We start from the raw sequence: 25825 nt of genomic DNA, 5'->3' as shown, positions 1-25825 counted from the left end.
TACAGTTAGGAAACCGATTCTCGTCTTGACTTCCTATCCAGACCACCAACCAGACTCCGGATCTCCTGCCCACATCTAAATATGGGCAGAGTTATTGTGGGCAAGAGATCCGGACTCAACCAACCATAAGTTATTTCATATATTTTCCGACCCTATTTGTCGCTTTAGGCAAAAAATTGATGAAAAGTGTGTCATCCTGCATTGGACCTTACCCTGAAAGCCGAAAGACTAATCGTAATTCGTAAGCAACCTGTTAGCAAACATTTGAATTCCAGCACAAACACGTGGCTGTCAAAAGTGAAAGAGATTTCCTCTCTCGTTGTCCTTGTAATAAGCATACTCAACGAGAGGGCCAATAATACAAGGTTAAAAAAATTGTTACGTATCGGGCCCTTCCCGATACGCTCCTTTAGGAATTGTATCGGGTCAGGGCCTGGTTCAGAGGGTAGCCAGGACTTAAACTGGCCCCTCTGAACCAAAAAAAAAAAGTGAAAGTTTAAAAAAAGGCCGATACGCCCTACCAGCATATCGGCCAGTATCGATACTTTGAATTGAACCTTGCCAATATGCCTTATCTCACAGACGATATCAAAGGAATGCAAAATGTGACCAAGTGGGTGTGGATCACACTTGGATGGTAATAGCAAGAACTTAAGAGAGTCTACTTGTATCAGTGTATGGCGAAACTGTAAGATGTTTTAAAGATAAAAGATGTGTACAAAAATAAAAGTATACCTAATCCAAATATCCATCAGTCTCTGTTTCTTTTTTTTTTTTCGATGAACCAAAAAAAAGGAAGACAAAATCCTGACTCAAGTACTTCTCTGCCATGATTGTCAGTTTCACCTCCAATAGCGATACTGGGGTTCATCTTCATACTCATCAGAATCATAGAAATCTTCATCTTCATCAGAGTCTTCCCGGTTACCTTCATACATAATGTAAACCTCATCCCAGAGTGGACAACTACAGGTTGCTTTCTTGTTTTTCCATTCAGCTCCACAAGTATAACAGAACTCATAACCGCACCTGCAAAAACAGTAACTCGTTATTTGCCTGCTCATGGCCTTCAACTTTGAGTCGAGTTGATGTCCTCCCACTTTAATGCTAAAATACTTACCAATCTGACAAACAAGGACAGAATAGTAGTGATATAGCAGTGATTTGCAGCCATTTGTTAATTCTACATTTAGGAAAACTATTTATAGAGAACTACTAATCAGCTCATTGCGACCATTAAAGCACAACCAAGTTAGCAAATCTTCCAAATAACAATGATTTTGATTTATAGTTGTTAAAATGTCATCAGACACCCGACTTGTATACAAAGAGTGCCCATCTAGGTGACAAAAGTCACAAGGTAAAGCTCTTCATTGTAATAAATATGGTAGCATAATGAGAATAGAGAAGAAAGCAAAACAGATAGAGGTTTCTTTTTCTTCTTTCCTTTTCCCATTTTTCTTTTCTTTTTCCCACAATTACTCTCTCAACATGTTAAATAGAACAGAGGCCCCACACTTGTTATTGTTTTTCCCTTTTGTTACTTCTCTTAAATCTTTTATTAGTATAAAATGATAGCCTTATTAACAATAATATTTTTGACATGCAATTCTTCTATTAAAAGCTAATTACATTATAATATTATATTTGAAATGTTGAAATTAATAGATTTAATATGCTATTTTCTTTTAGATATGATGATTTCCGTGTATTGAGATGAAATTCTGTGTTATGTAGTAAAGAACAAACTAGGAAATTAACCTAGAACTTAGCTTTCTCTTTGCCATACTCTTATCACCTAAGTCACTAGGCACTCCACTCTTTGACAATTATGCATGGATTTCACTTTCCTGAAATTCTAGAAATTGTATATTTATCTGGCTTGACACCTGACAAAGGGAAAAACACTTCCATATATTCCATCTAAATACAAAATAGAAGTTTCTGTCATTCTTATAGAGGAAGACTAACATTAAGTAAAACTCTTAAGGCATAAAAGGAAAAGTCTACAGGTCATTGAAATTAGGACTGGCATGGAAAATTCAATATCAGCAATCTTTTGACTTTAAAGGGAAACTAAAATTTCTAACTACACCATGTCTAAACAGTTCATCGGTAGAATTTTTGTTCTTGTTTTTGTTTTTTTTTGGAGGGGGAACAAGGGTTTGTGTTTAAGCAAACTTCTGCACCAACATCTCAGCTTTAAGCATATATAGCTTTCCAAGTTTGATGAGTAATTTTGAGCTAGATGGTTGTAGATAAATTGCTGGACATGCATATGTGATTGGTATGAAGTAATGCCCATGAAAGCAGACTGCACAAAAAAATGGCAAGCCTTTGACTCAATACAGTTTATGTGTCATGCCAGAGAATCCAATCAGGCCACCTACCAGCCAAAGCTTAAGGTTGGAGGCCCATACCCATTCAAAAAATTAAAATAAATAAATAAAAGAACAAAATCTTTGTAAGCCCAACCAGTCAATACCATACTAGTTCAATCTGTTTAAATACATGGATCCCGTTATCAAGTACTCATTTTGTGTGGTGCACCTCACCTGTCTTGTTGCTATGTTTTTGATGAATGAGCCTATATTTTGATGTTCGAATAGGCAATTTACTATTGTATAGATTGTCCATTACTATTATTTTTAGTTTTAAATAGTTTAGCCCATGTAGACTTGAACCTGCAAGGCTACATGAGCTAACAGGACTGAGCTAGTGTTTAAATACAACCTGTGTTAATATTACACTCTAACCAATATTGATCAAAAAAAAATATTACTCTAACCAATTGAGCTAACAGGATTTCATTTTATGAGAACATAGACATAGATTTGGATATTTATTATATATTAATTTTCTTTTATTTTCTAGAGATGGTGCCTCACTTTTTTCAGGTGTATGCTTTGTTCCTCGGGCTTTAGGAACCCTTGCGCTTCTCACTTTTGAGACACTAATTGCACAACGTCTCAATGGTAATTAAGCATCAAGAACATTTTTCTTTTGAAGTTCACAAAACTGGTCAAATTTGGGATAATTAGAAAAACAGTACCTGCAAGTCATGTGGAAGCAACCTTCAGCCAGCTCAATCATATGATTGCACTTAACACATTGGCGCCAGAGTTTTTGTGTAGCAAGAGATTTCAGCTCCGCATCTGCTCCATGGGGATAAGGATTTAACCTTTTATATTCATTGCATGTCATGTTACTATGCCATGGGACTTTGCAATTGATGCAAAAAAGGCCATGACATTTTGTACACATCCTGGCTCCAGATCGATCAGCACCAATAAATACATTATTAGAATAACCTAAAACCTCAGTTTTTGACATCAATGCAGAACACCTAGGGTAAGGGCAATAAATCTTCTCATTTACAGGAATTGAAGCCTCCAAAATACGTTGACTCATTATCTCAAGCAATTTAGGTGTCAAGAATTTTTTACAACTATCTACATTCAGCTTGGAATTGCAGCCTTCATGAGGGCATCCAGGTATCAATCCATGAAGCAACTTGACTTCCACATGCTGCTTCATACATGTAAAGCAGTAGTGATGCACGCAACCATCAACAGCAAACATTTGGCCAATAGCAGTGTCTTCCAAACATATGGTGCAAGTCTCATTCAAATTCTTGCCACGGCTAGATTCTATAGACCTTCTTATTTGAGAATCTATAGCATCCCTTGCCAATTTAAAAGCAAATTTAACATCATTTCGTGCCACATAGACTGGACGGAAGCCCTGAAATTTCCTTTGTAGCAAAAACACCTGATTGAATAATGTAGCAACCTTGCGCTGCTTAATTCGCCATCTCCCCATAATCTGCATCAGGAAATACAGTCAATAATGCAAACTATCCATACTTGATGTAGTTTAAACTACAAAGAAATTTTCTTAAGTCAACATACAAACATAGGGATGGCAATTGGATGAGGATTAATGGGGATCCCCAACCGGGGTTGGGGTCGGGGATGGGGAATGAGGTCCCAACCCCCCCCCCCGGTCCCCGATTATATATATTAAATATATTATATATGATATTATTCATTTATCAAAATATATTTAAATATTATTTATATTTTAAAATTTTTTATTTATTTTACGTAAATTTATTTTTCAAAAAATATTGTTAACTAAAAAATTTCAGGGATTCAGGTCCCCATGGGGAATTTGTCCCTATCGGGGATCAGAGCTGGAGGACAATTTTTATCCCTAATGGGAATCAGGACTAGAGATGGGTATTTATTCCAAAATTGGGGTCGGGGACGGGGAATATGATCCCCACCTCGAACCTGCCCCGTTGCCATTCCTACACAAACACATATATAATTGTTATGGAAATCGAGGTTTAAATTAAAAATTTTCCATGCATCAAAGTTCAGTAAGTGTTTAATATGAGATAGCATAGAATTCATACCTCTAAAAAAACCCTTAAAACACCAAAATATACATATGGTAATTAAGGCCTTGTGATATTTTTACAGAGAAGGGGGTACAGCCTTGGAATAAAAAGGAACTATTTTGACTTTGTACACATTTGACTTATCAGATACAACTAAAATGATCTAAACATCAAAGATAAACAAGAAATCTAGGTTTGAACACATATTTTACCCAAAAAAATAGTTTTTAACACGTACATCCTTTTGTAAAGGCCACTGACAGATTAGAGTTTCTTTCCTTGTTTCAATGTAGTATATGTTTCATTTATTGAGTTTCACATACTTAAATGCAGATATACATTTTATCTGGATCGGATACTTCATTTCCAACATAAATTTTGTATCTACAGCCTTTACATGTTTTGTCATCATGGCATGGAAAACATAATATACCAGCTAACATCAATATATTGATGAAAATGGTGCATTTAAAAGGGGGAACTAAAGTGCCAAACAATGTTTACATGCATGCAGTAATTGCACCAAGTCTATTACATAATAGTATTATGTATTTACTTAATAAAGTGATGGTTTTTAAATCACAAATAACCAGATTGAAGAGATATTGTTAATAAAAGATAAAGGATAAATTATCCAAAAATTAAAAGGTAAAGGGTAATGCAAATGGTCAAATCCATTCTCAAAGTAGGAAAATTGACCCAAACAACCTCTCCATGGTGAAGGCAACCACTATCCATTGTGGTGCATGATCATGCCAAACCAAGGTTGAAAATATCAATACAGGCCGATATGCCAGATGGGGCATATCGGCCTGTACAAGACTGCCTTATTTTTTTAGTTTTTTTTTCTTCTTTCAAACTGGTTCAGGGGGTTAGTTTAAGGACCATCTACCCCCTGAAATAGGTGGGACCCTGAAACACTAAGTGTAAGGGCATATCGGAGGGTCACCAATACGATGCATATCGGCCGATACACCCCAATACATTGCAATATATCGATCCTTGTGCCGAACATTACATAAGTAAGAAACTATCCAAGGAGGCAAACCCCCAATACATCTCATATATCCTGACTTTCTTCCATGCCAAGTTGTCAACCAAGGTGTTGGCTAACCACTAAATCCATCTGAACATTTCAAGGTTCTAGTTTCTCTAATACAATGATGGAAAATCCAGCGTCCATCCATACCATCTTTGAATCAACTGGTAACCACTTAATGAGTCTCCTTCCACCTATCTCCTCCAAACCAATGAATGCCATTATCATGAAGCCTCGAAGCCATGACCCAATGGGCCCAAAAAATGCCAATATATAGGGGCACAAGTTGGACCAAGTTAGACCAAGTTGAGGCAATGCATAGTCCAATCCAAAGTATTACAAGCCCAATCCACCCAATCTAGAATTCCCTCACCCTAACCCAAACCAACTCAACCTAAAGATAATGTTTTCAACCCGTCATTGACCTGGCCAATTGAACCGTTCAAACCATCACCCGACGGCCCGACCATGATTATGGGTCCAATTCTACTAAAACCCAGGAATTGGTCAAAAACCATTTGACCTAGGCAATTGGACCATTGACCAATTAGACTCGATGTTAGGTCACGGGTTGCACACTATCCGAAGGCCATAACTTTGCGCTCTGATGTCCAATTGGGGTGATTTTTTATTTTGGGTAACTTTTCGAGACCTCTAAGTCCCAAGAAGTCATAGGCACCTTGCGCCACTATTTTTGTGAAAAAAAACTTTTTTTGCCTCGAATTGTAATTTTTAATATTTTTACAAATAAAAAATTAAAAATATAAGTTAAATATAAAATAATACATATATTACATGTAATTATACGTTATTTATTGATAAAATGTGTTTACACACACATACATACATATATATGTATAACTATATATGTACTTAAATATATATATATATATATAGAGAGAGAGAGAGAGAGAAAGAATGATGATGTGGCACAATCTGATCCATGCGACCCAAACGTTCAAACCAGTGACTTGCGACCTGGAGGCAAAAATGGTTTGGCCTCTAGGTTGATTGTTAAAACATTGTGTAAAGGTGGTATTGGGTCAATTGTTAAAAGAAGCTTAGTGAAAGAAACTTTGAAAAGAGTAAACCCAGACACAATTATTCTTCAAGAATCTAAAAAGGAAGTTATTGACAAGAAACTTATGAAAGCCTTTGGGGAATAAGGGGTAGAAAATGGATTGTTGTTCCAGTAGTGGGATCCGGTGGTGGAATCATCCTAGCTTGGAAGGAAGACGAAATCTCAGGTTTGGAGATTGACAAAGGTGAATTCTCAGTCTCAGTTTTGTTCACAAACATTAAAGATGGGTTCAGCTGGATTCTTACCAGAGTGCATGGCCCCAACTCTCCCTCTGAGAGAGAGAGAGATTTTGGGAAGAATTGGATTCCCTGCATGAGGAGGATATCTCGTGGTGCTTAGCTGGTGACTTTAACGTCACAAGATTCAATCTGGAACATTCCAATGGTAGAGCCCCAACAAGAAGTATGAGGAACTTCTCAAAATTTATTTCCAGACATAACTTGTGCGACCTCCCTCTTACTAATGGACTCTTCACCTGGTCAAATATGCAAGAAAATGTCATAAGTTGCAGACTTGATAGATTTCTGCTTTCTCAAGATTGGCTGGAAAGATTCCCCAACCTTTGATAAGAATTTCGCCCAAGATGTACTTCAGATCACTGGCCTATTTTGCTGAACACTGAAAGAATTATTAAAAGAAAGACTCCTTTTAGACTGGAAAAATTCTGGTTATCTCACAAAGATTTCAATAAAAAGGTTGCAGAATGGTGGGAAGATTGCAAAGTAGAGGGTTGGGTTGGTTTCAGGCTTCTACAGAAATTAAGAGCTCTAAAGAGAAACCTGAAAGCTTGGGGGAGAGAGGAATTTAAAGCTGATGAAGAAGAGAAGAAAAAAGTTCTTACGGAGTTAGAGGAGTTGGATAGCAAAGAACAAAATGGGACCCTTGATGCTTTAAACAGAAGTAGAAGAGCAGATTTGAGAAAGGATTGGGAACAACTGATCAGAAGAGAAGAAATTTACTGGAGACAAAGATCAAGAGTGAAATGGCTGGAAGAAGGAGACAATAATTCCAAATTTTTTCACACTTATGCCTCGGGAAGGAGTAGGAAAAACTTCATCTCCAAGCTGAAATTGAACCAGAGGGAAGAAGAGAATCCTAAGGAAATTAAGGAAGCCTTCCTTTCCTTCTTCAAAAACCTTTACTTCAAGGATAGTAATAACCAGTTTACATTGAGCAGATGGGAAGGCACAACTTTATCAGCTGAAAAGAGGGTTTGGTTGGAAAGAAGCTTTGAAGAGGAAGAAGTTAAAAAGGCTGTCTTCAACATGGATGGAAATAGGGCTCCAGGGCTCCAGGACCGGATGGTTTTCCCATCTCTTTCTTCCAGCAGTGTTGGGAAATAGTAAAGTCAAATCTCATGGATTTTTTCAAGGACTTTCACTCTTCTGCCATTGTTAACAAAGGCCTAAACTCAACCTTTCTCTGTCTCATCCCAAAGAAAGGGGGAGTCTTGGAGGCTAAAGACTTTAGACCAATAAGTTTGATAGGGAGCATCTACAAAATTTTGGCTAAAGTCTTCGCTAAAAGACTTAAAGAAGTCCTTGAAGATCTAATTTTCCCAAACCAGTTTGCCTTTGTAAAAGGGAGACAGATTGTGGACAGCATTCTAATTGCAAACGAGTGTGTGGAAGACAGAAAATCCTTTGGGTACCCGGGGGTCCTAGTGAAATTAGATCTGGAAAAGGCATATGATAAAGTGGATTGGGACTGTATTTTAGATTGCTTAAAGATGAGAGGTTTTGGTAGCAGATGGATCAGGTGGATTAAGGGTTGTATTGGTTCTTCATGGTTTTCGGCATTGATAAATGGTGAAGCGAAATGCTACTTTAAGGCTAGTAGGGGTCTCAGACAAGGTTGCCCGCTCTCCCCCTTTCTATTCACTTTAGTAATGGACATCTTTAACTACCTCTTCAATAAGGCTATGCTCCTTAACTTGGTGAAAGGATTCGAACTGGGAAGGGACAAGATTCACATTTCACACTTACAGTTAGCTGATGACATAATTTTGTTCTTGGATGCCTCCATAACCAACATCACAAACACTAAAAGGATAATTGAATGTTTCAAACTTATCACTAGTTTGAGGGTTAACTTTTGCAAAAGTTCTATAGTAGCTCTTAACTTAGTGGAAGTGGAACTTCTGGAGAGCTTCAAACCTTTGTTGGGGTGTAAAGAGGAGAGTCTCCCCATCTCATATTTAGGGATGCCTCTTGGGGGGAATCCAAAATCTCTCAATTTCTGGAGACCAGTGGTGGAAAAATGTGAGAAGAAACTTTCATCTTGGAAGAAGTGTTATCTCTCAAAAGGGGGAAGGCTACTCTCTTGAAGGCCTCCTTAGCAAATATGTTAGTCTACTTCCTTTCAATCTTCCATATTCCAACCAAAATCAGAAATCAGATTGAGAAGCTTCAAAGGAACTTTCTTTGGGAAGGAGGTGGGGAAAAGAGAAGTCACTTAGTCAGTTGGAAACAAGTTTGCAAGCCTAAAGAGGAAGGTGGTTTGGGAATTGGGCACTTAAAAGAGCTCTTAGGTAAATGGTTGTGGAGGTTCCCTAAAGAACCCAATGCTCTTTGGACAGCTGTCATCTCAAGCAAATATGGATCAAATGTAAACGGGTGGGATAGCAATCTCCATTTGAACAGGATAAAGTCCACAAATCCATGCAAAGGTATCATCTCCACCCATACTTCTTTCTTTACTTTTATAAGATATAAAGTGGGAAATGGCTCTACAATAAAATTCTGGAAAGACCTTTGGTGGGGGGGAATCTACCCATGCAGCCTCCTTCCCTAGACTTTTTAACCTTACCCTTGACCAAGAAGCCACTATTTCTTCCTGCCTTCCTGACCAAACTGTTGAGAACACCCTAAACCTTCGACTTAGAAGACCCCTAAGGGATTTGGAAATTTCTGAATTAATAGACTTAATTCAGACCCTTAAAGAAGCCTACATCTCCCCCTCCAATTCTAACACCCAAATCTGGACCCTGCACCCCACTGGCGAATTCTCTTCCAAGTCTATGTTCAAGGTTTTGATTATTGATGATCAGCATCCCTCATTTCCTTTTAAGAAGATCTGGTGTAGCCACATCCCCTCAAGAGTTTGTTTCTTTGTCTGGGAAGCTTATCTCCAGAAATTAAACACTTGTGAGCTCTTGCAAAAAAATGTTTTTGGGAAGACTGTCCATCTTTCCTCACGTTTGTTTTTTATGCTTCAGTGAAGGTGAATCAGCAGATCACATTTTCCTTCAATGCAAATTCACCCAAAAGATTTGGTTCCATTTCCTGAAAATGGCAGGTTACAGTTGAGCTATACCAAAATATGTTATGGACTTTCTACATCAATGGCAAGGAACAGGTTTAAGTAAAAGGGGTAAATTTTATTGGCAATCAGTGTTACATGCAGTGTTGTGGGGAGTTTGGGATAAAAGAAACAAACAGCTCTTTGACAACAAATTCAGGCCCTTGGAGGAGCTAATTTCAGACATTTCTTATACTTGCAACCTCTGGACGGTGAACTCAGATCTATTCAAAGGAGTCTCAGTCAATGATCTCAATAGAGATGCTTATCCCTTTCTATTTCTCCCTCATCTCCATCAATCATCCTCGAGATATCCTGAACCCATCAGTGAAGAAGTGATGATCCTTAACTTCGGTGGAAGTGCTTTAGGTAACCCTGGATTAGCTGGTATCAGAGGAACAATAAGGGATGAAAGGGACAACATTTGCTGGACTTTTAGCAGTACAATTGGTTTGGCAGATTCCACAAAGGCTGAAGTAATGGCTACTCTCACAGGAATCAGAATAATAAAAAGTTTGGGAATCCAAAATATAACCATTGCAGGTGATTCAGCAAATACTATAAAATGGTTAAGAGACAAAGAGGGAGGACCTTGGAGATTGAGTCATTATTTAGCAGAGGCCAAGGACTCTTTGGACTTCCTAAATGTAAAATTAGTTTGGATTCCTAGGGAACACAATCATATAGCAGCAGTGTTTTAAAAGCGAAAGGCGCAAAAAAGGCACAAGGGCCACTTTGTGCTTGAGGCACAAGGCGCAAGGCGCACAATTAAAAAAAAAATAAAAAATTATAAAACATAATATTAATAAAATTATAAACTTAAGTTTTAAAATAAATGTTTTAAAAATCCTATTATCTAAAATTAAAATACATAAACATAATATGTAAGCATATTCAAAGGAGAATTTAAAAATGAAATCAAACATATAAAACATTTTCAAGCATATAAAACCCACAATCTCTTTTTTGCTCAATTACATCAAGTAGCTAATGTGAGTATGTGACATATTACATTCCTAATTCTACAAGCCACCTTTGTGCCACACCCCTCGAGGCAAGCCCAAACAAGTCCATGTTAGGGTCTTAAATGCTTAGTTTTTCACACAAAAAATAATGATTTTATAGTTTTAATTGCTTTTAAGAAAATATTTTATTAGGATGAACGAATGGATAGCATTACCAAATAGGGGGTGGGTTGAGTTGAGCTTGGGCTGGTACAATTTCTTCACTTCCTTTTTGCTTTAGGAGTATTAATGTTACACCAAAAAAAAAACAGCATTTGTACTTAAAATATTGGTGTGCACATAAGACATACTAAACATATACAATAAATACAATTTTTAAAAATGCACATATAAATACGCATGCCAGGTTAGAATTGGGTCAGGTTGCTTGAGGCCTCAACCCTAACCCAACCTAGAGTTAAATTGGGTTCTTTTCTTTTTTGAGTAATCAGGTTCATATTTTTAAATCATAACCCTAACCCAATCCAACTTCTTTGGGTTGCATTTGGTCTAGCCCAGCCCAAGTTGCACCTCTACCAATACAACCTCTTCCACTTTAGTAAGGGTTTGACAAACCACAATTACGCTGAAGCTCTGGCATTAATTAATTTCTAAAGAAGGTCCACTTAAACCAATGTACTTTTATGTCTGGCTTGTTTATATTAATGGCCAAACATCTAGTATTTCCTTCCTTAAGGCCCTTCATGTTAGTTTTAGAGGCCAAATTCTTTTTATTTTCTTGGTAGTAAATAAAAAATAAAATTTTATTTAAGAGAGAAAGGAAAGCAAGAGAGTAAACAGATTGCAATATAAGAAAAAGAAAAAAAATAAAAGGTGGTGAGAAATCACCAACATAGTAAAGACAGATTACTTCACTTTTACATCAAAACAAAACAAGCTACTCTGAGACCCTGCCCCATCCAATTGTTTCCCAAAAGTCTGCCTCAAAGGAGCCTCTTGAATCTTCTCTGCATTCTGGTAAAAACAGAATCCAATCCATTACCTTGAGCCAATCCACACACAATTCTACATCCTCCTACATGCTTTTCCTTCAAAAATCCTTTAATTCTTCTCTTTCCATATTTCCCAGCAGACTGCAAAAGGAAGACAGCTCCCAAAAAGAAAAAGCATTTTTGCTTCCTTGTAACTTTGTAAGTTAGGCCAGTATGCAAAGATTTCACTTGGTGAACTCGGTGACCAATGTCTTTGTCAAAGAGACAGAAGAAAAAGCCCCAAACAAAGAGAGAAAACGTGCAGCCATAGAAAAGGTGAAGCGCATCATCTTCTTTCAACTCATAGAGAGCAAACCTACTCACTAGATGAATACCTCTCCCCTTGATATGATTTTGTGTCAGGATACTGTCTAAAGACACCAGCCAAGCAAAAGCCTCTACTCTTGGAGGGACTGGGTTTCCTCAAACACCTTTAATCTCTGACCTTTCGGTCCAATTTCTCAGAAGAATTTTGTAGAAAGATTTCACTGTAAATCTTCCATTTCTGCACTCTTTCCACCATCTCTCATAGGGCATTTCAACATTGATCTTTGCTTCTTGTAATCTGGACAGCAACTGTATGCATTCTTCCACCTGCTATCCAGCAAAGGTCTCCTGAGCTTTGGAGCCCAAGCCACCAGGCCCTGCCTAACTTCATAACATTGTGCTATAACAATTTTCTTTTCACTTAGATTATAAAGTCTTGGACATATCTCACTGAGTTTCCCAACTCCCAACCAATCATCCTCCCAAAACCTAATGGTGTTATCCAAACCTCTAGTACCACTGAAAAATAAACTTCACAGTTAGGAGGCTGCTCAGAGAAATTCTAACACTTGAACTTGTATGGTTCAATAGTGGTGTAAAGTTTCAAAAGGTTTCTCTCATGCATGCATCTGACCTTGGTTGGTGCAAGGTAATTGATCAAAAAGACAGGATTGTACTATAATGTGCGATGTTTAGTTTTGGTATCGAGGAGAAGAGGAAGCATAAGATCTTGGCAACAGATCTCCCACAATTGCAGCATATATTGATCTGGAAATAATCGGGTTGGTTCACTGGGCTATGATACTTGAGAGGTTTAGGGACATTTCACTTGATTTCTTTTTTATCAGTAACTGATCAGGAATCATATTAAACCAAAAAAGAAATATAAAGTAGAACAGGTAAATAAACAAAAAATTTAAAAAAAAAAATGCCAAAGCACTCTCCTGAAAAGGTCCTCAGGACTAGTCCTCCCCCCACCCCAAAGGAACATGTTGAGCCAAAACAAAAATATAATAGCCCCTTAACCTAGGGGTGTTAGAGCTCAATATCTATTATCACCTTCTCTAGTTTTTGAATCTAACAAGGGGTTTGTTGCTCTTTGAACCCATTGGAACAAGGCATTCATACAATTGGTCTAATATCTAGCTCCTTGTATGAAATACCTTAACTGCCTTAGTCCTGATCAATCGCTTTGCATCCATCTAAGTTGCTAAAGCCTGGAAAGAAGCTAAACTGAAGTTGCAATAATAAAGATATGAGTTCGTCCCAAATAAGGTTTCCATCTCCTGTTGTCCTGAATATGTCCTCAATACTTTACTTTGATGCTCTCTAAAGAATACACAAACTCCAGGTCTCCTTGTGTTGCTAGGACTACATTTCTATAAATTCAACTTAAGGAATTTAGGGAAGAAGGTGACCGTACTTGAGGAACTGGCTGTCCTCTTCTAAAGGAGTGGAAATTAACTAATGATGGCTTAAACTTCTTCATTCATTTGATAGAGTTGTCAAAAATTGAGACCCTTCCCCACCAAGTAAAGATTGAGAAGATTAGGTCAGTCCCTCATGCAGACATTATAAACAAGTTTTAATTGTCATTATTTAATTTTTACCAGAATTTGCTAATCTGCTTGGTAGAGTTGTAGTCACAATGACTGGGGAATCCTTACAAATGAGTTATCGTATTTCTTGTAATGCATAAGAGCTGATCCAGTTACTTTTCAAATGTAGAATCTAGTAATTAATGGAGAAATAGAAATGAGGATGAAACCATCAAAAGACTCAATACTCCACAGTTACTTATGCCTGAAGAAAGCACCTGTATCATTATACTGTTAACAGTTTATGGAAGTTTAACTTCTTTACATGATTTGGGAAAGTATGGACAGATTGGCAAAGCACAGAGGAAGAAAATAATAATATGGGCAGTAGAAGGAATGCAACATCAGCCCTGTCAAGCATGACCGTAGAGCAAATGAAATGATAAAAACCTTTTAAGAATCATTCGTGAATTTTAGTTGCATTAGTTGTTTTGACTTTTTCTTTTTCTTTTTTACATAGAAATGGATATGACTGTTTCATGACTCAACATACTGGTGAATTGATTTCAGCATGAATGAGTTTCCATCTTCGTTGTATTTTGTAGTAATATACATGCCTAAATGGTAAAGGATCAATACACAATGTCGTTCCTGGATATCCATGGGTCTTGGGAGGAATGGACCGGATAAAGACCTGACTTTTAGCAGTTTTTGCACAAAGTGGCCACTCTCGAACTCAAACCTGTGTTTTCACGCTTGTCACTTTTCAGCCAAAAGTTTTACCACTGCACTAAATAATGGTCCCTTTTTAATCTTATAGAAACAATAAATTAACAATGCAGTAAGGTTCAAGACATTGCATTTCATGACACAAAGAGTTCAAGTAGCATAAGGCTAATTCAACTTCATATATAAAATCCCTGTAATAGGGAAATGTGAACTTGCATGTGCAGATTATTCCAAGATGAATGTTGTGGTCCACATAGTATCCAGGTCAATTCATAGTTGTCAAGGTTCCGCCTAGGTGACTAAGCGCCTCGCCCAAATGCCTTGACTCATAACAACTAAGTGTCCTTCTGGACGATTAAGCACCTGCCTAGGCGACAAAAATGACAAGGCAGACACCTTATATAATATCATTTATATTGTTGTATCTTACTAATATGTGTTTTAATACATTTTATCATATGCTATAAATCATTTATACTTTGTTTGAATGTTTTACTATTGAAATTTAAAAGATCAAAGGGTTTTGAGGAGAGAGAAAAAAAAACAAAGAGGAAGGAAAGAATAGAAGGATAAAGGGTTCTTTTTTTCTATTCTCTCTCTAATTAAATAAAACAGAAATTCCATCCTTGTTTTTTCTCTATTTTTTCCATCTTCAATATTTTTCATATAAAGTTAATAACCTTATTTAATTGCTAATTGATATGAAACTGCTCTATTAAATACTTATTATAGTATTATTATTTTTGAAAATAATGAAATTAATATATGTCAGATTTTTATCTTTTAAATGTGATGATTTGTCACATTTTTAGAGGAAATTTAATGTTCTTAATAAAGAGAATTATTATTTTTCAATTAATATACATGCTGAATGGAACATAAAACTAGGGAACTATCCAAAAGTTAGTTCTTTACATTATAAAATTCTTAATGGATAGAAATTTTCAAGAAAAGGAATGTTAGATTTGGACTCTTTGGGAAGAAAGGAATGTTAGAATTTTTCAAGAAAAGGAAAGGAGCAGTCAGGCAATGAAAGACTGCGTGTTAAATAGGGCAATACCTTGGCTGAAGACCTTGGAAATCTTTCATCAATTCTCCTTTAATGACCTTTGGAGAAATTGGTCAGTAGTAGTGAGGTGTTCATCCCTAAAGGACAAATCAATTACAAGCTGGTCTCCTCCATCCGAAGGCTCACTAAAGTTGAATTTTGAAGGAAGTAGCATGGGTAATCCAGGATTATCCGGAATGGGGGGTGCTTTGAGAAATGAGAAGGGAGAGATTCTGTTGCTCTACTCAGGTCCCTTGGGAATTGGGGACTCCATCAGGGCAGAACTTTTAGCTGTTGTACAAGGGTGCAATTTGCAAACCAGCTGGGGGTACAACACCTAACAATCGAGGAGGATTCCAAAGTGGTGGTGGGTTGGTTGAAAAACCCTGAAGAGGCTATGTGGCGTTACAAGAATGAAATGAAGAAATTTAATTGGTTGACAAGGAATATGTTGGTCACTGTACAGTGGGTGGGGAGATCAGCAAATACTTTGTCAGATGTGTTAGCTAAGCAAGGGGTAAATAGGGAAGAATTGTTTTGGGATCAGTTGTGATTCTTGCTTTTCTTTCCTAATTTACTTGTAAGATTCAAGGTGGGGCTGCAGCTCACACCTCTCCTTGGGATGTTGTATGAACTCACTCTAAATCTGCTTCTGAATTAATAAATTTATTATCATTCATCAAAAAATATTTCTTAACAGCTAGGTGCCTGCCTAGGTGACTAGGCAACTAAGCACCCCATTATAAAATTCTTAACGGCTAGGTGCCTGCCTAGGCGACTAGGCAACTAAGCACCCCAGTGTCACCCAGAATAGCCTAGACGCCTTGAAAACCATGGGTCAATTCCATTTCTCTACTGACCAAATGACATAACAAGTGGAAATTAACTAGAAACCTAAATGAATATACAGAGAGAAAAAAACATATATACCTTAAAGTTTAAACAAAAAAGGATCCAGCTTCCAGAAAACAACTTATCTAGACACCCTGAAAGTGTTTCTGTACATCCAGCCATGACCAGAGACTATTAAAGAGTCCAAGGCAGACTAGTTGGAAGAACGATTCATCAAAACTTATATAGTTACCCAATAATTCAGATAACGTGGTATCGATGCATTTATGCACGACCTTAGCACAAAACCTTCAGATGTCCAAGTAAAGATTGATAACATCAAAGCAAGAATTGCAAAGAAAGTACGATAAATAACTAACCAAAACGCACATATGGTAAAGAAGGGAACTCACATATTGGTAGAGTGGATAGTAATCAACGTACAAAACTATACTCTTAATATCCAACGTTAGAGCGGCATTGAGTCCTTCATTCAAAGCTTTTACATCTGCGACCATAACATTCAGACCCTCACCAGTTAAAGGCTTTTGTACCCGAAGAATTAAATTGTCACGAGGATCGCAAATAGCCACTCCAATCCCCGAGAGCTTAACCTTGGAACCCCCAATCGTCTCCTCACTAACCAAACCCTTGAAATATAGAATGAAAGGCTCGTCGACCACCGAAGAAGAGCAGCACTCTCCAAATGGCTTCTCGATATTGTTTCCGTATTTTTCCCAATCATCTTCAGGAATCATAAGAATCTCTCGAGCAAACTTCTGGTCGTGAACCCGGCGCTTGAGGTCTTCTGAGAGTCTGCGCATTTCAGCCTCGCACTGCTCGCGATCCTTTCGTTCTTGCTCGAATCTTTGGAGCTCCAAGTCGTGAAGGTTCCTCAAACGATAGCCATCGTCGTCGTTGAGGGAGAAATCAGATTCCATTAGGGGAGGTGATGCAGGAATTGAAGACGATGAGGGTTGTGATGCGAGAGATGCAGCCAAATCAGATTCCATTAGGGGAGGTGATGCAGGAATTGAAGACGATGAGGGTTGTGATGCGAGAGATGCAGCCATGGCCTCCTGCATCTGCAACCGAAAGGCAAAATCGAAATCCGCGTCAAAATTTTTAGACGCCATTAATTCCTTCCGCTGCTCTGTTACTAGAAACTCCAATTCATGTTCGTCCATTGGTTCCTGCTTGTGTCGTCTCGTCGCAAGTCTTTTCTCTTCTCTCTTTCTCGCACTCGCGCTCTTTTTTGTGAACCGACTTCATACGACGTGCTTTTAAAGATGGGTAAATTATAATTTATAGATAAGTACCTTGTAAGTTGGAGTAGTAACACTTCCTAAACTTTCGAATGCAACACTTAACCCCGAACTTTCAGAAATAATCACTTAGTCGGTTAAACATTTTATAATACCAAAATTACCCTTATCGTGTGTTTTTGGACCGTTTTTCCCTTCTAATGTATAAATCCTAATTTATAAACCCTTTCTCCCTTTTCTTCATTGTTAGGCCTCAACTACATCAAAAGTGGATGAATCACTAAACCATACAAGGGGTTTCATTCTCAGGTATTGTTTTCTTAATTTTGAAACTGTATCAATATAAAGATAAAATAAATTCACAATACTTCAACCATAACTGCATCAATCTATTTTAGTTTGACACAAAATAACTTGACCCAACAAAAATGGCTCAATTTGGGTTTGATTCGTTTCACTGTGTCGAATTCTTTGATGAATATGTATTGCAAATCTAGACAATTTGATCAAGCTTTTGAAATATTCAAGAACTTAAGTAGCCCGGATATTGTTTATTGGAACACAATTCTTTCAAGTTTCGATGAAAGTTAGGATGTGCTAAGATTCATTGTTCAAATGCATCAAATTGGGCAGTGATATTGCTCGATCCGATGTAGTGCAAGAACCGAGGTTGCAGTCAAATAATCTTTGCCAATTAGGTAGAGCTGATGTGGAAGAATGAAGTCACACTCCAAGATCTGAAACCAAGAAAAAGTCAGAGGCCTGAGGAGTTATCCTCGGGTAGATACTCCGACACTCAAGTTAGTAGAAAACAATGGGGTGGTCAGGCCGAGCAATTAGAGAATGGTGCTGGTTCGAACAAAGTAATAGTATGGGAGTCAAAAGTTGGATCATTTACCTTTAAAGGGTGATACATTTTTATAGCTGAAGATCCGTATTCTGATCGGATGAGGCTCCCGGGGTTGTCGGGATGAGGTTAACCACCAAGGTCTTCGGGATAAGACCTGATCCCTAGCAGAGTTGTCCCCATCCATACGATGATCTCCTGTCTTAGACACGCTTATCCACATGATGCGGTGTTGATGTGGCCAAGGAGATAAGGTAGGGCCGCAGAGGCGATGTGGTGCTAATGTGGCTAAGGAGATAGGATGGCCACGTAGGTGACATGTGGCGTCAGCCCAGCGCCTCCGCGTAGGTGACATGGATCATCAGTTGCCTATCATCAACCCAGTGCGGATCAACATCGAGAAGGACGTGTATCGCCTCACATCGATCTCCTCTGTCATGCCTATCGTCGCCTTCTCCTCCTCAGTGAACCAGGCCCACTCAGGCTGCGACACCTTTGTCCTCGGCATTTGGAGCACAACTGGAAGAGGTGAACCTCCAACGCAACGCACAAAGAATAATTCATCATTCCAATGCTTCACCAAGGACGGGCCCCAACCAGCACCTTGATGCGTTGCCTATCCGATAAGTAGTAGTACCTCTGCTAGTGATGTTTTAGTTGGAGAAAATAGGTGACCATCCCTAGGGTGAGCTCAACATCGTGGATAAAGCAATAGGACATGAAGCCAATCAGGAATTTAAATGAGTTCAGCATTAGCTGTACCAACAGCACCCGGTACCACTCAAGTACCCCGATGACCCCCTCGTGTAGCGGGAACCTCAACCCAGACTCCAGACTCTTTTCATACACACATATATCGTTCGGCTGAGCATCTGTGGGCCTCTCACTGGCCCTCATACACCTAAGCTCGAAGTCCTTGGGAATGTAATACAGAGCCTGGATCCAAGCCATATCCCCGGGAGTAAGACGGCATGGAGTGGTCCCAAATCGGCGGTCAGCCCGCACAGGAAGTTTGACCTCAACAACTGACGGTCCCACCTCATCCCCCTCGGCCTCAACCGCCTTCTCAAAATCTACCCCCTCGAAGTCTTCGGCCTCAGCCTCAGGAACATCAAGCTCGGCAGCCCTGGTGAAGGACCCTTGCTCGAACTCAAAATGTGAAGCAGTGTAATCGGAAGAGGAAGCAGAGGAAGAGGGAGGAGAACGGGAAGACGATGAAGCAACCTTACCAGGTTAAGGTTGCAGAACTAAAGCAAACACCGAGTATTGAAGACTACTCCCCGTCGAACTTTACAAGCGATCTCTTTCGCAGATGACAAAGGGGAAATGCTCTTCTCCCCTATTTATAGGTCCCCAACACTCCAGATCAAAACAGGATCAACGGCATGGATCAGACGCCGCTCTGACAAGCTTGGGAGGGCCAATTGGCGCAACCGCTCTCCACACATGTAAAGTCTTGGGAAGCGAAACAATGCCTCGGGGACAGGACCAGCATTGAACTGCCCAATTCACCTAGAGAGATCGGCCCAACTTCAAGCCACTTGGTCCACCCTACACGCTCAACCAGACATCAACTTCAAGTTCCTCAGCCGAGGACCGAAGAACTCTTCCACACCACACTACGGCCGAGCACTTCACAACACGACTTCGAAATTGGGGGAGTGGTGTTTAGGTTATGGTTGAGCTGGCCCCACATGCCACGCGCCACCTACGCGACCATCCTATCTCCTCAGCCACGTCAGCACCACATCACCTATGCGACCTTACCTTATCTCCTCGGCCACATCAGCACCGGATGCCACATGTCACCTACATGGCCATCCTATCTCCTCGGCCTTCTCGCTACATGAGGGGGTCGTCAAGGTACTTGAGTGGTACCGGGTGCTACCAGTATAGTTGATGCCGAACTCATTTAAATTCTTGATCGTCCTCATGCCCTATTGCTTTATCCACGATGTTGACCTCACCCTGAGGATAATCACCTATTTTCTCCAATGGAAGCATCACCAGCACGGGTGCTACTACTTCTCGACTAGGCAGCACATCAAGGTGCTGGTCGGGGCCCCATCCTCGGTGAAGTTGGAAGGAGGGATTCTTCTTTGTGTGTTGCGCTGGAGATTCACCTCTGCCAACCGTGCTCTAGATGTTGAGGACAAAGGTTCCACAACCCGAGTGGGCCCGACTCATTGAGGAGGAGAAAGCGGCGGTAGGCATGATAGAGGAGATTGATGTGAGGTGATACATGTCTTTCTCGATGTTGGTTCGTGTTGGGCTGATGAGAGACAACTGAAGATCCGTGTCACCTGCGCAGAGGCGCTGGGCTGATGCCATGTGTCATCTATGCGGCCATGTTAGCACCGCGTCATGTGGATAAGTATGACTAAGACAGGAGATCATCATATGGATGGGGACAACTATGCTGGGGATCAAGTCTTATCCCGAAGACCTCAACGATTAACCTCATCCCAACAACCTCGGAGCCTCGTCCGATTAGAACACGACAACTATAAAAAAGTATCTCTGGCTCAAGGTAAATGATCCAACTTTTGACTCCCATACTGTTACTATGCTTGGACCAGCACCGTTCTCTAACTGCTCAGCCTGACCACCTCACTGTTTTCTACTGACTTGAACATCAGAATATCTACCCGGGGATAATTCATCGGGCTTCTGAATTTTTTTTGATTTCAGATCTTAGAATGCAACTTCATCCTTCCACCTCGGCTCTACCCAATTGGCAAGAATTATCTAATTGCATCCTCGGTTTCCTGCAATACCTCAGATCAAGCAACATTACGTAGTCCTTTGATGTTGTAACTTATAATACTGTTCTTAACTTTTGGTCAAATATTCAGGACTGTCTATTGAGTTTTGAATTTCTTTCCCTTGTAATTAAATCTGGGTTTGACTTTGAAACATTTGTTGGGAATGCACTTATAACAATGTACTAAGGGTGGGGCTATCTAGAAGAAGCCAAGAGAGAGATTGATGAAATGCCCAAAAGGGATTTGGTTTCTTGGAATGCTCTACTTTCAGGCCATGTCCAAAAAGGAAATTATGGGGTAAAAAGGTTTATACCTTTGTTGAGTTGGTGGAGCTTGATCATGTTTTTTCAGCTTGTGGCCATGAAAAAAGCTTGGAATTTGGGAGACAAATACATGGTCTAGTTTTGAGATCTTGTGGTATGGGACCTATGTTTCAGTTTGTAATGTTCTGATCTCAATGTATTCAAAGTGTGAGGTGGTTGAGGATGCTAATATGGTGTTTGAGAGCGTAACCGAAGGCAGTGTAATTTCATGGACGAACATGATTTCAATAAATGAAAAAGATGTTATTTCTCTCTTCATCGATATGAGAAAAGATGGAGTTTATCCAAATGAAGCAACATTTGGTGGATTAATCCATACTATATCAGTTGAGAATTTGGTAAAAGAAGGGCATACAATTCATGGATTTTGTATAAAAATTGGTTTTCTGTCTGAATTGAATGTTACCCAACAGTTTCATTGCCATGTATTTTAAATTTGAATCCATGAAGGAGTCAAAGAAGATATTTGATGAGATTAGTTACAAAGAGACCGTATCATGGGATGCTTTAATTTATAGGTATGCACAAAATGGGATGGGTCAAGAAGCTTTACAAACGTTCTCCTTAGCCATACTAAAATCCTCTCCAAATGAATTCACTTTTGGCAGTGTTTTGAGTGCAATTGGATCTACTGAATCTGTATCACTGAGACAAGGACAACGGTGCCATTCCTACGTAATCAAACTTGGGTTAAATACCAACCCAGTTGTATCGGGTGCGCTCCTGGGACATGTATGCAAAGTGCGGGAGCATTGAAGAGTCACAGAAAATATCCAGTGAATCACCTCAAACAAGCCAATGATTCCTTCTCAGATGGCAACAATGATATAGTTTTTTCCAGGCGGCGACAACCATCTCTTTTACCCGCGGCAGCAATAGTTTCTCCCCACGATGAGCAACAGTGGTGCCCAAACCAAATAGAACCCAACTTTTAATCAGGGTTATTTCGGTCTTTTTAAAATTTATTATTTAAATTATTTAAAAAATATAGTCATTTCAGTAACTTTATAACACGAATTAACGGAATGGACCTAAGTGTCTATTTCTAAAAGTTCGCGATACCTAAATATTGCATTCGAAAGTTCGGGTTACTAAGTGTTACAAGATGGGTGTGATTTTGCCAGGTTCTGTTTTGATAGACGCAACATGTCCCAACGAAAACAAAAAAACTACGAAGTGCTGATGTACTAAGGCTTAGTTTGGAAGGAGTATAGATGCAAATACGTAGAGAGCGGGAAATCTTACATTATATATTGAAATGTATATATTTAGATTATATATATTTGTATTTGTATTCTTTTTTCAAATTTCGCCTAATAAATATAAATATATACAAAATAATATAAAATACAAAGTTTTGCACTTTATAAATTTACATTTATACTGCTTCCAAATTGAACCTAAGGGTATTTTATGACTTGAAGAATAAAATTGGGCAGCAATTAAAAAATAAAAAGTTGAGGAGTGCCCAAATCACATCTCCCCAATCCTTATATACGTACCAGACGTCTAGAAAATGAACTAAATTTTCCTTTAAAACATTGTATTTGGTTCATCTGCAAATTTATTTGCAATGATGCAAACTATGGTAATGTAAATGATTTATTTTTGTTGTAAATATATATTTTGGTTTTGCATAAAAGCTAAAAAGAAATAAATTGAAGTATAAATAGATATTTTAGTTTAAAATATATATAAAACCGACTAAATTGATAAACCGATCCTTTATGTTTAAGTTGGTTTTGCTTCAATGTTGGTCAGTTTTGGTTTAGTCAATAAGTAAATCGACTAGGTTGGATCGGTTGAAGAAAATGACTCAACCCAACCCAACCCGTGAACACCCATAGATCAAAGTATCTATATCGAGTATCGTACCAGATAACTCAGATACGGATATGAATATGCTTTGGAAACACATGGATACGAACGAAAAATATAGAAATGCTTGGATATGATAGTGAAATGCATACAAATCACATAAATACATTAATCATATTAAACCAAAAGCTGAATTATCAATGAATAAGATATAAGCACATGAGAAATGCATACTTCATAAGAGAAATATTACAATAAACAATACCGGGACTCTAGAGCATTCAAACATTGTACAATAATTATCACTCTTTCAATTTTATAATTATAATTTTTAGTTTTTATTAATTTTTTGGAATATTTATTAATTTAGTATTTTATTTAAATAATAACTATTTTTTAATAATAAATATGTTTTCATTTTTAACATATAATGTTTTTATTTTACACATAATTGTAAAATAAAACAAATAAATCATTTAAGGTAGATAAAATAAATTATATTTAATTCTCTGTTTTTTTTGGGAAAATCAAATCTTAAATTATTCATTTCAGTTTTTTATAATTATAATTTTATGTTTTCCATTCATTTTGTTGGAAAATTTATTTATTTAGTATTTTTATATAATAACTCTATTTTTTCAAATAATAACTATGTTTTCATTTTTAACACATAATTATGTGTAAAATAATACTATTTTCTAACTTGTATTAAAAATGAAAAACAATCCAAGTGCAATTTTGTCAAACTAGACACTAATACACCTCCATATTGGTGTGTATCAAAGATACGATGCAATACATCCTGATATGGAGGCGTATCGTACCGATATGCCTGACTCGTAGGATATGTATCCAATCATAGTGTATCCTGTATCCATGATCATGGATACGGATATGATATGCCCTTGTATTGGTACCTTAATTATTGCCTATAATTTAGTTATTTATTTGGGGTTTTTACTATTTACTCCACCCCAAAAATCTTGGCTCTACTATACAGTTAGGATAGGTGCAAGATCGGAATTGATGCCATTTCATGGGTGGGTATAGGTGTTATACATGAAGGTATTTATAATTTTGAATTGTTGTAGGTCTGCAGATGAATTCAAAATTATGAGGTGGAATGCAGTCAACTTATCCCTATTTATTTTTGCAGAAATTTATATTCCTTAGAACTTGAACACCAATGAATGAACTTTCTTTCCTACCTTGAAATAACAATAATATATTTCTGACATTCAGATCCAAACATAAAAGGAATACCTTATACTATCATACAAAACATGCATACCCATGCACTCAAGTTTGACTAAGCCTAGGGGAAGGGTTGAGAGTTTATGACAATAAAATATATAGAGGCTGAAAAGCCATTCCGTGTTTAGATATACTAGCGAAGTAACACGGGAGTGACACTACCTGCTGAAAGAGGCAATAAAAGTCCTTGGGCCCAGCTCCAACATAAAACCGTTCCTACCTAGCTATCTCAGTTGGAATGTTATTGGAGAACAACTTTTGAATGACAGAAAAGTTGTCAATGGATCATGGAAAAGAACCCCTAAGCTGGTTGTTTGAAATCCTTATCTATCCAAGATTCTCAACGAATGAATCGGTCTATGGACCCATGGTACCAGCTAAGGCTTTTGGAGCTTCATAATTTGATCTCGAGTTACTGTTTCAATTAGCAATATTTGTACTAGTAAAACCTTGTTTCTTAATCGGGTGTTGAGTTTGAGAAGGCTTCGTTAGAGAATAATCGGAGGTTGACTGACCCAAAAATCTAGGAGGCAATGGTGGATGTGCTGGTGCTTGAGTTGAGAGTAATTCCTACTCCTTGTGTGGTAGGAGCTTCTTGTGTTAATATTAGAAGCGGTGGTAGTTTTGTTGGTGTTGCTGATGACGCTGGTAGCAGTAGCGTTCAATAACCTTCTTCCATGACCAATAGGACGACGGAGTTCTAACTGCATCTCTAACATCAAAGAATTCCACGAATCGTTTGGATGGCGCCTCTCTCAATTCCTTCCCATCCCTAAATTATTACAAAAGCATTCAATAAGAAATTTTTGGATTAAAAATAAATAAATAAGCCACCCTATCACCATCAACCTACAAAAAAGATTAACTCTTGCTTTGTTTTTCCACTGAAAAAATATATGTTAAAACATTAAGAGAAAGAGAACATTAAATCAATCAAAACCCATAAAATTATATCATCAGTAGACCAATTTGAGGTAAATAATAAGGGTAGGTATTTGGTTATTCATTGGTAATTCATACCAAAAGCTTAAAAAATTTTTTAAAGCTTATTTGCTAAAACTTCTGGATCCAAGTTGAAGACCAACAAGGTCCCTTGATTTTGCCCATCTGGACCAGCGGTTGGCATCGACACAAACAGCTTGGCCAACAATGAGCCCACGCGCATGTGGAGGCATTGGAGGCGTTTAATTCTCCACATCAATCCATAAATTCTGGTTCAACAACGAGTTGTAGTATTGTCGTCCGTTGGCATAGAGCTCAGAAGCAACACTCTCTTAACTGTGGTTGAAGGCGGCTGAAGTGGATTTACACTAATGGGT

The 25825-nt window shown here is 38.2% G+C and overlaps 1 protein-coding gene across 1 annotated transcript; it reads right to left on the bottom strand.

Annotated features, from left to right (window-relative positions):
- Positions 1-606: 606 nt before the first annotated feature.
- Positions 607-17509, bottom strand: LOC104594769 (zinc finger (C3HC4-type RING finger) family protein). Its single transcript, XM_010255237.3, has 3 exons — positions 16648-17509; positions 3053-3825; positions 607-1029 (listed from the first exon to the last, which is right to left on the bottom strand). Exons 1-3 carry the CDS (start codon positions 17419-17421, stop codon positions 843-845), a joined length of 1734 nt encoding a protein of 577 aa, XP_010253539.1. The 5' UTR covers positions 17422-17509; the 3' UTR covers positions 607-842.
- Between the last annotated feature and the right edge of the window lie 8316 nt (positions 17510-25825).

This window comes from Nelumbo nucifera, chromosome 2, assembly GCF_055504915.1.
Source record: "Nelumbo nucifera cultivar China Antique chromosome 2, China Antique-T2T, whole genome shotgun sequence".
NCBI classification, from domain to species: Eukaryota; Viridiplantae; Streptophyta; class Magnoliopsida; order Proteales; family Nelumbonaceae; genus Nelumbo; species Nelumbo nucifera.
Note: the sequence above shows the minus strand (reverse complement) of the source record. Positions and strands in the feature narration are given on the sequence as shown.

What these genes read in the sequence shown, in the direction of transcription:
- LOC104594769 (XM_010255237.3), bottom strand. Translation starts at nt 17,421, where the DNA reads ATGGACGAACATGAATTGGAGTTTCTAGTAACAGAGCAGCGGAAGGAA. An exon ending in ACTATCCACTCTACCAATAT is followed by an intron (nt 3,826 to 16,647) that starts GTGAGTTCCCTT and finishes TTCCTGATGCAG; the next exon opens with ATTATGGGGAGATGGCGAAT. An exon ending in TGCTTCCACATGACTTGCAG is followed by an intron (nt 1,030 to 3,052) that starts GTACTGTTTTTC and finishes CTGTTTTTGCAG; the next exon opens with GTGCGGTTATGAGTTCTGTT.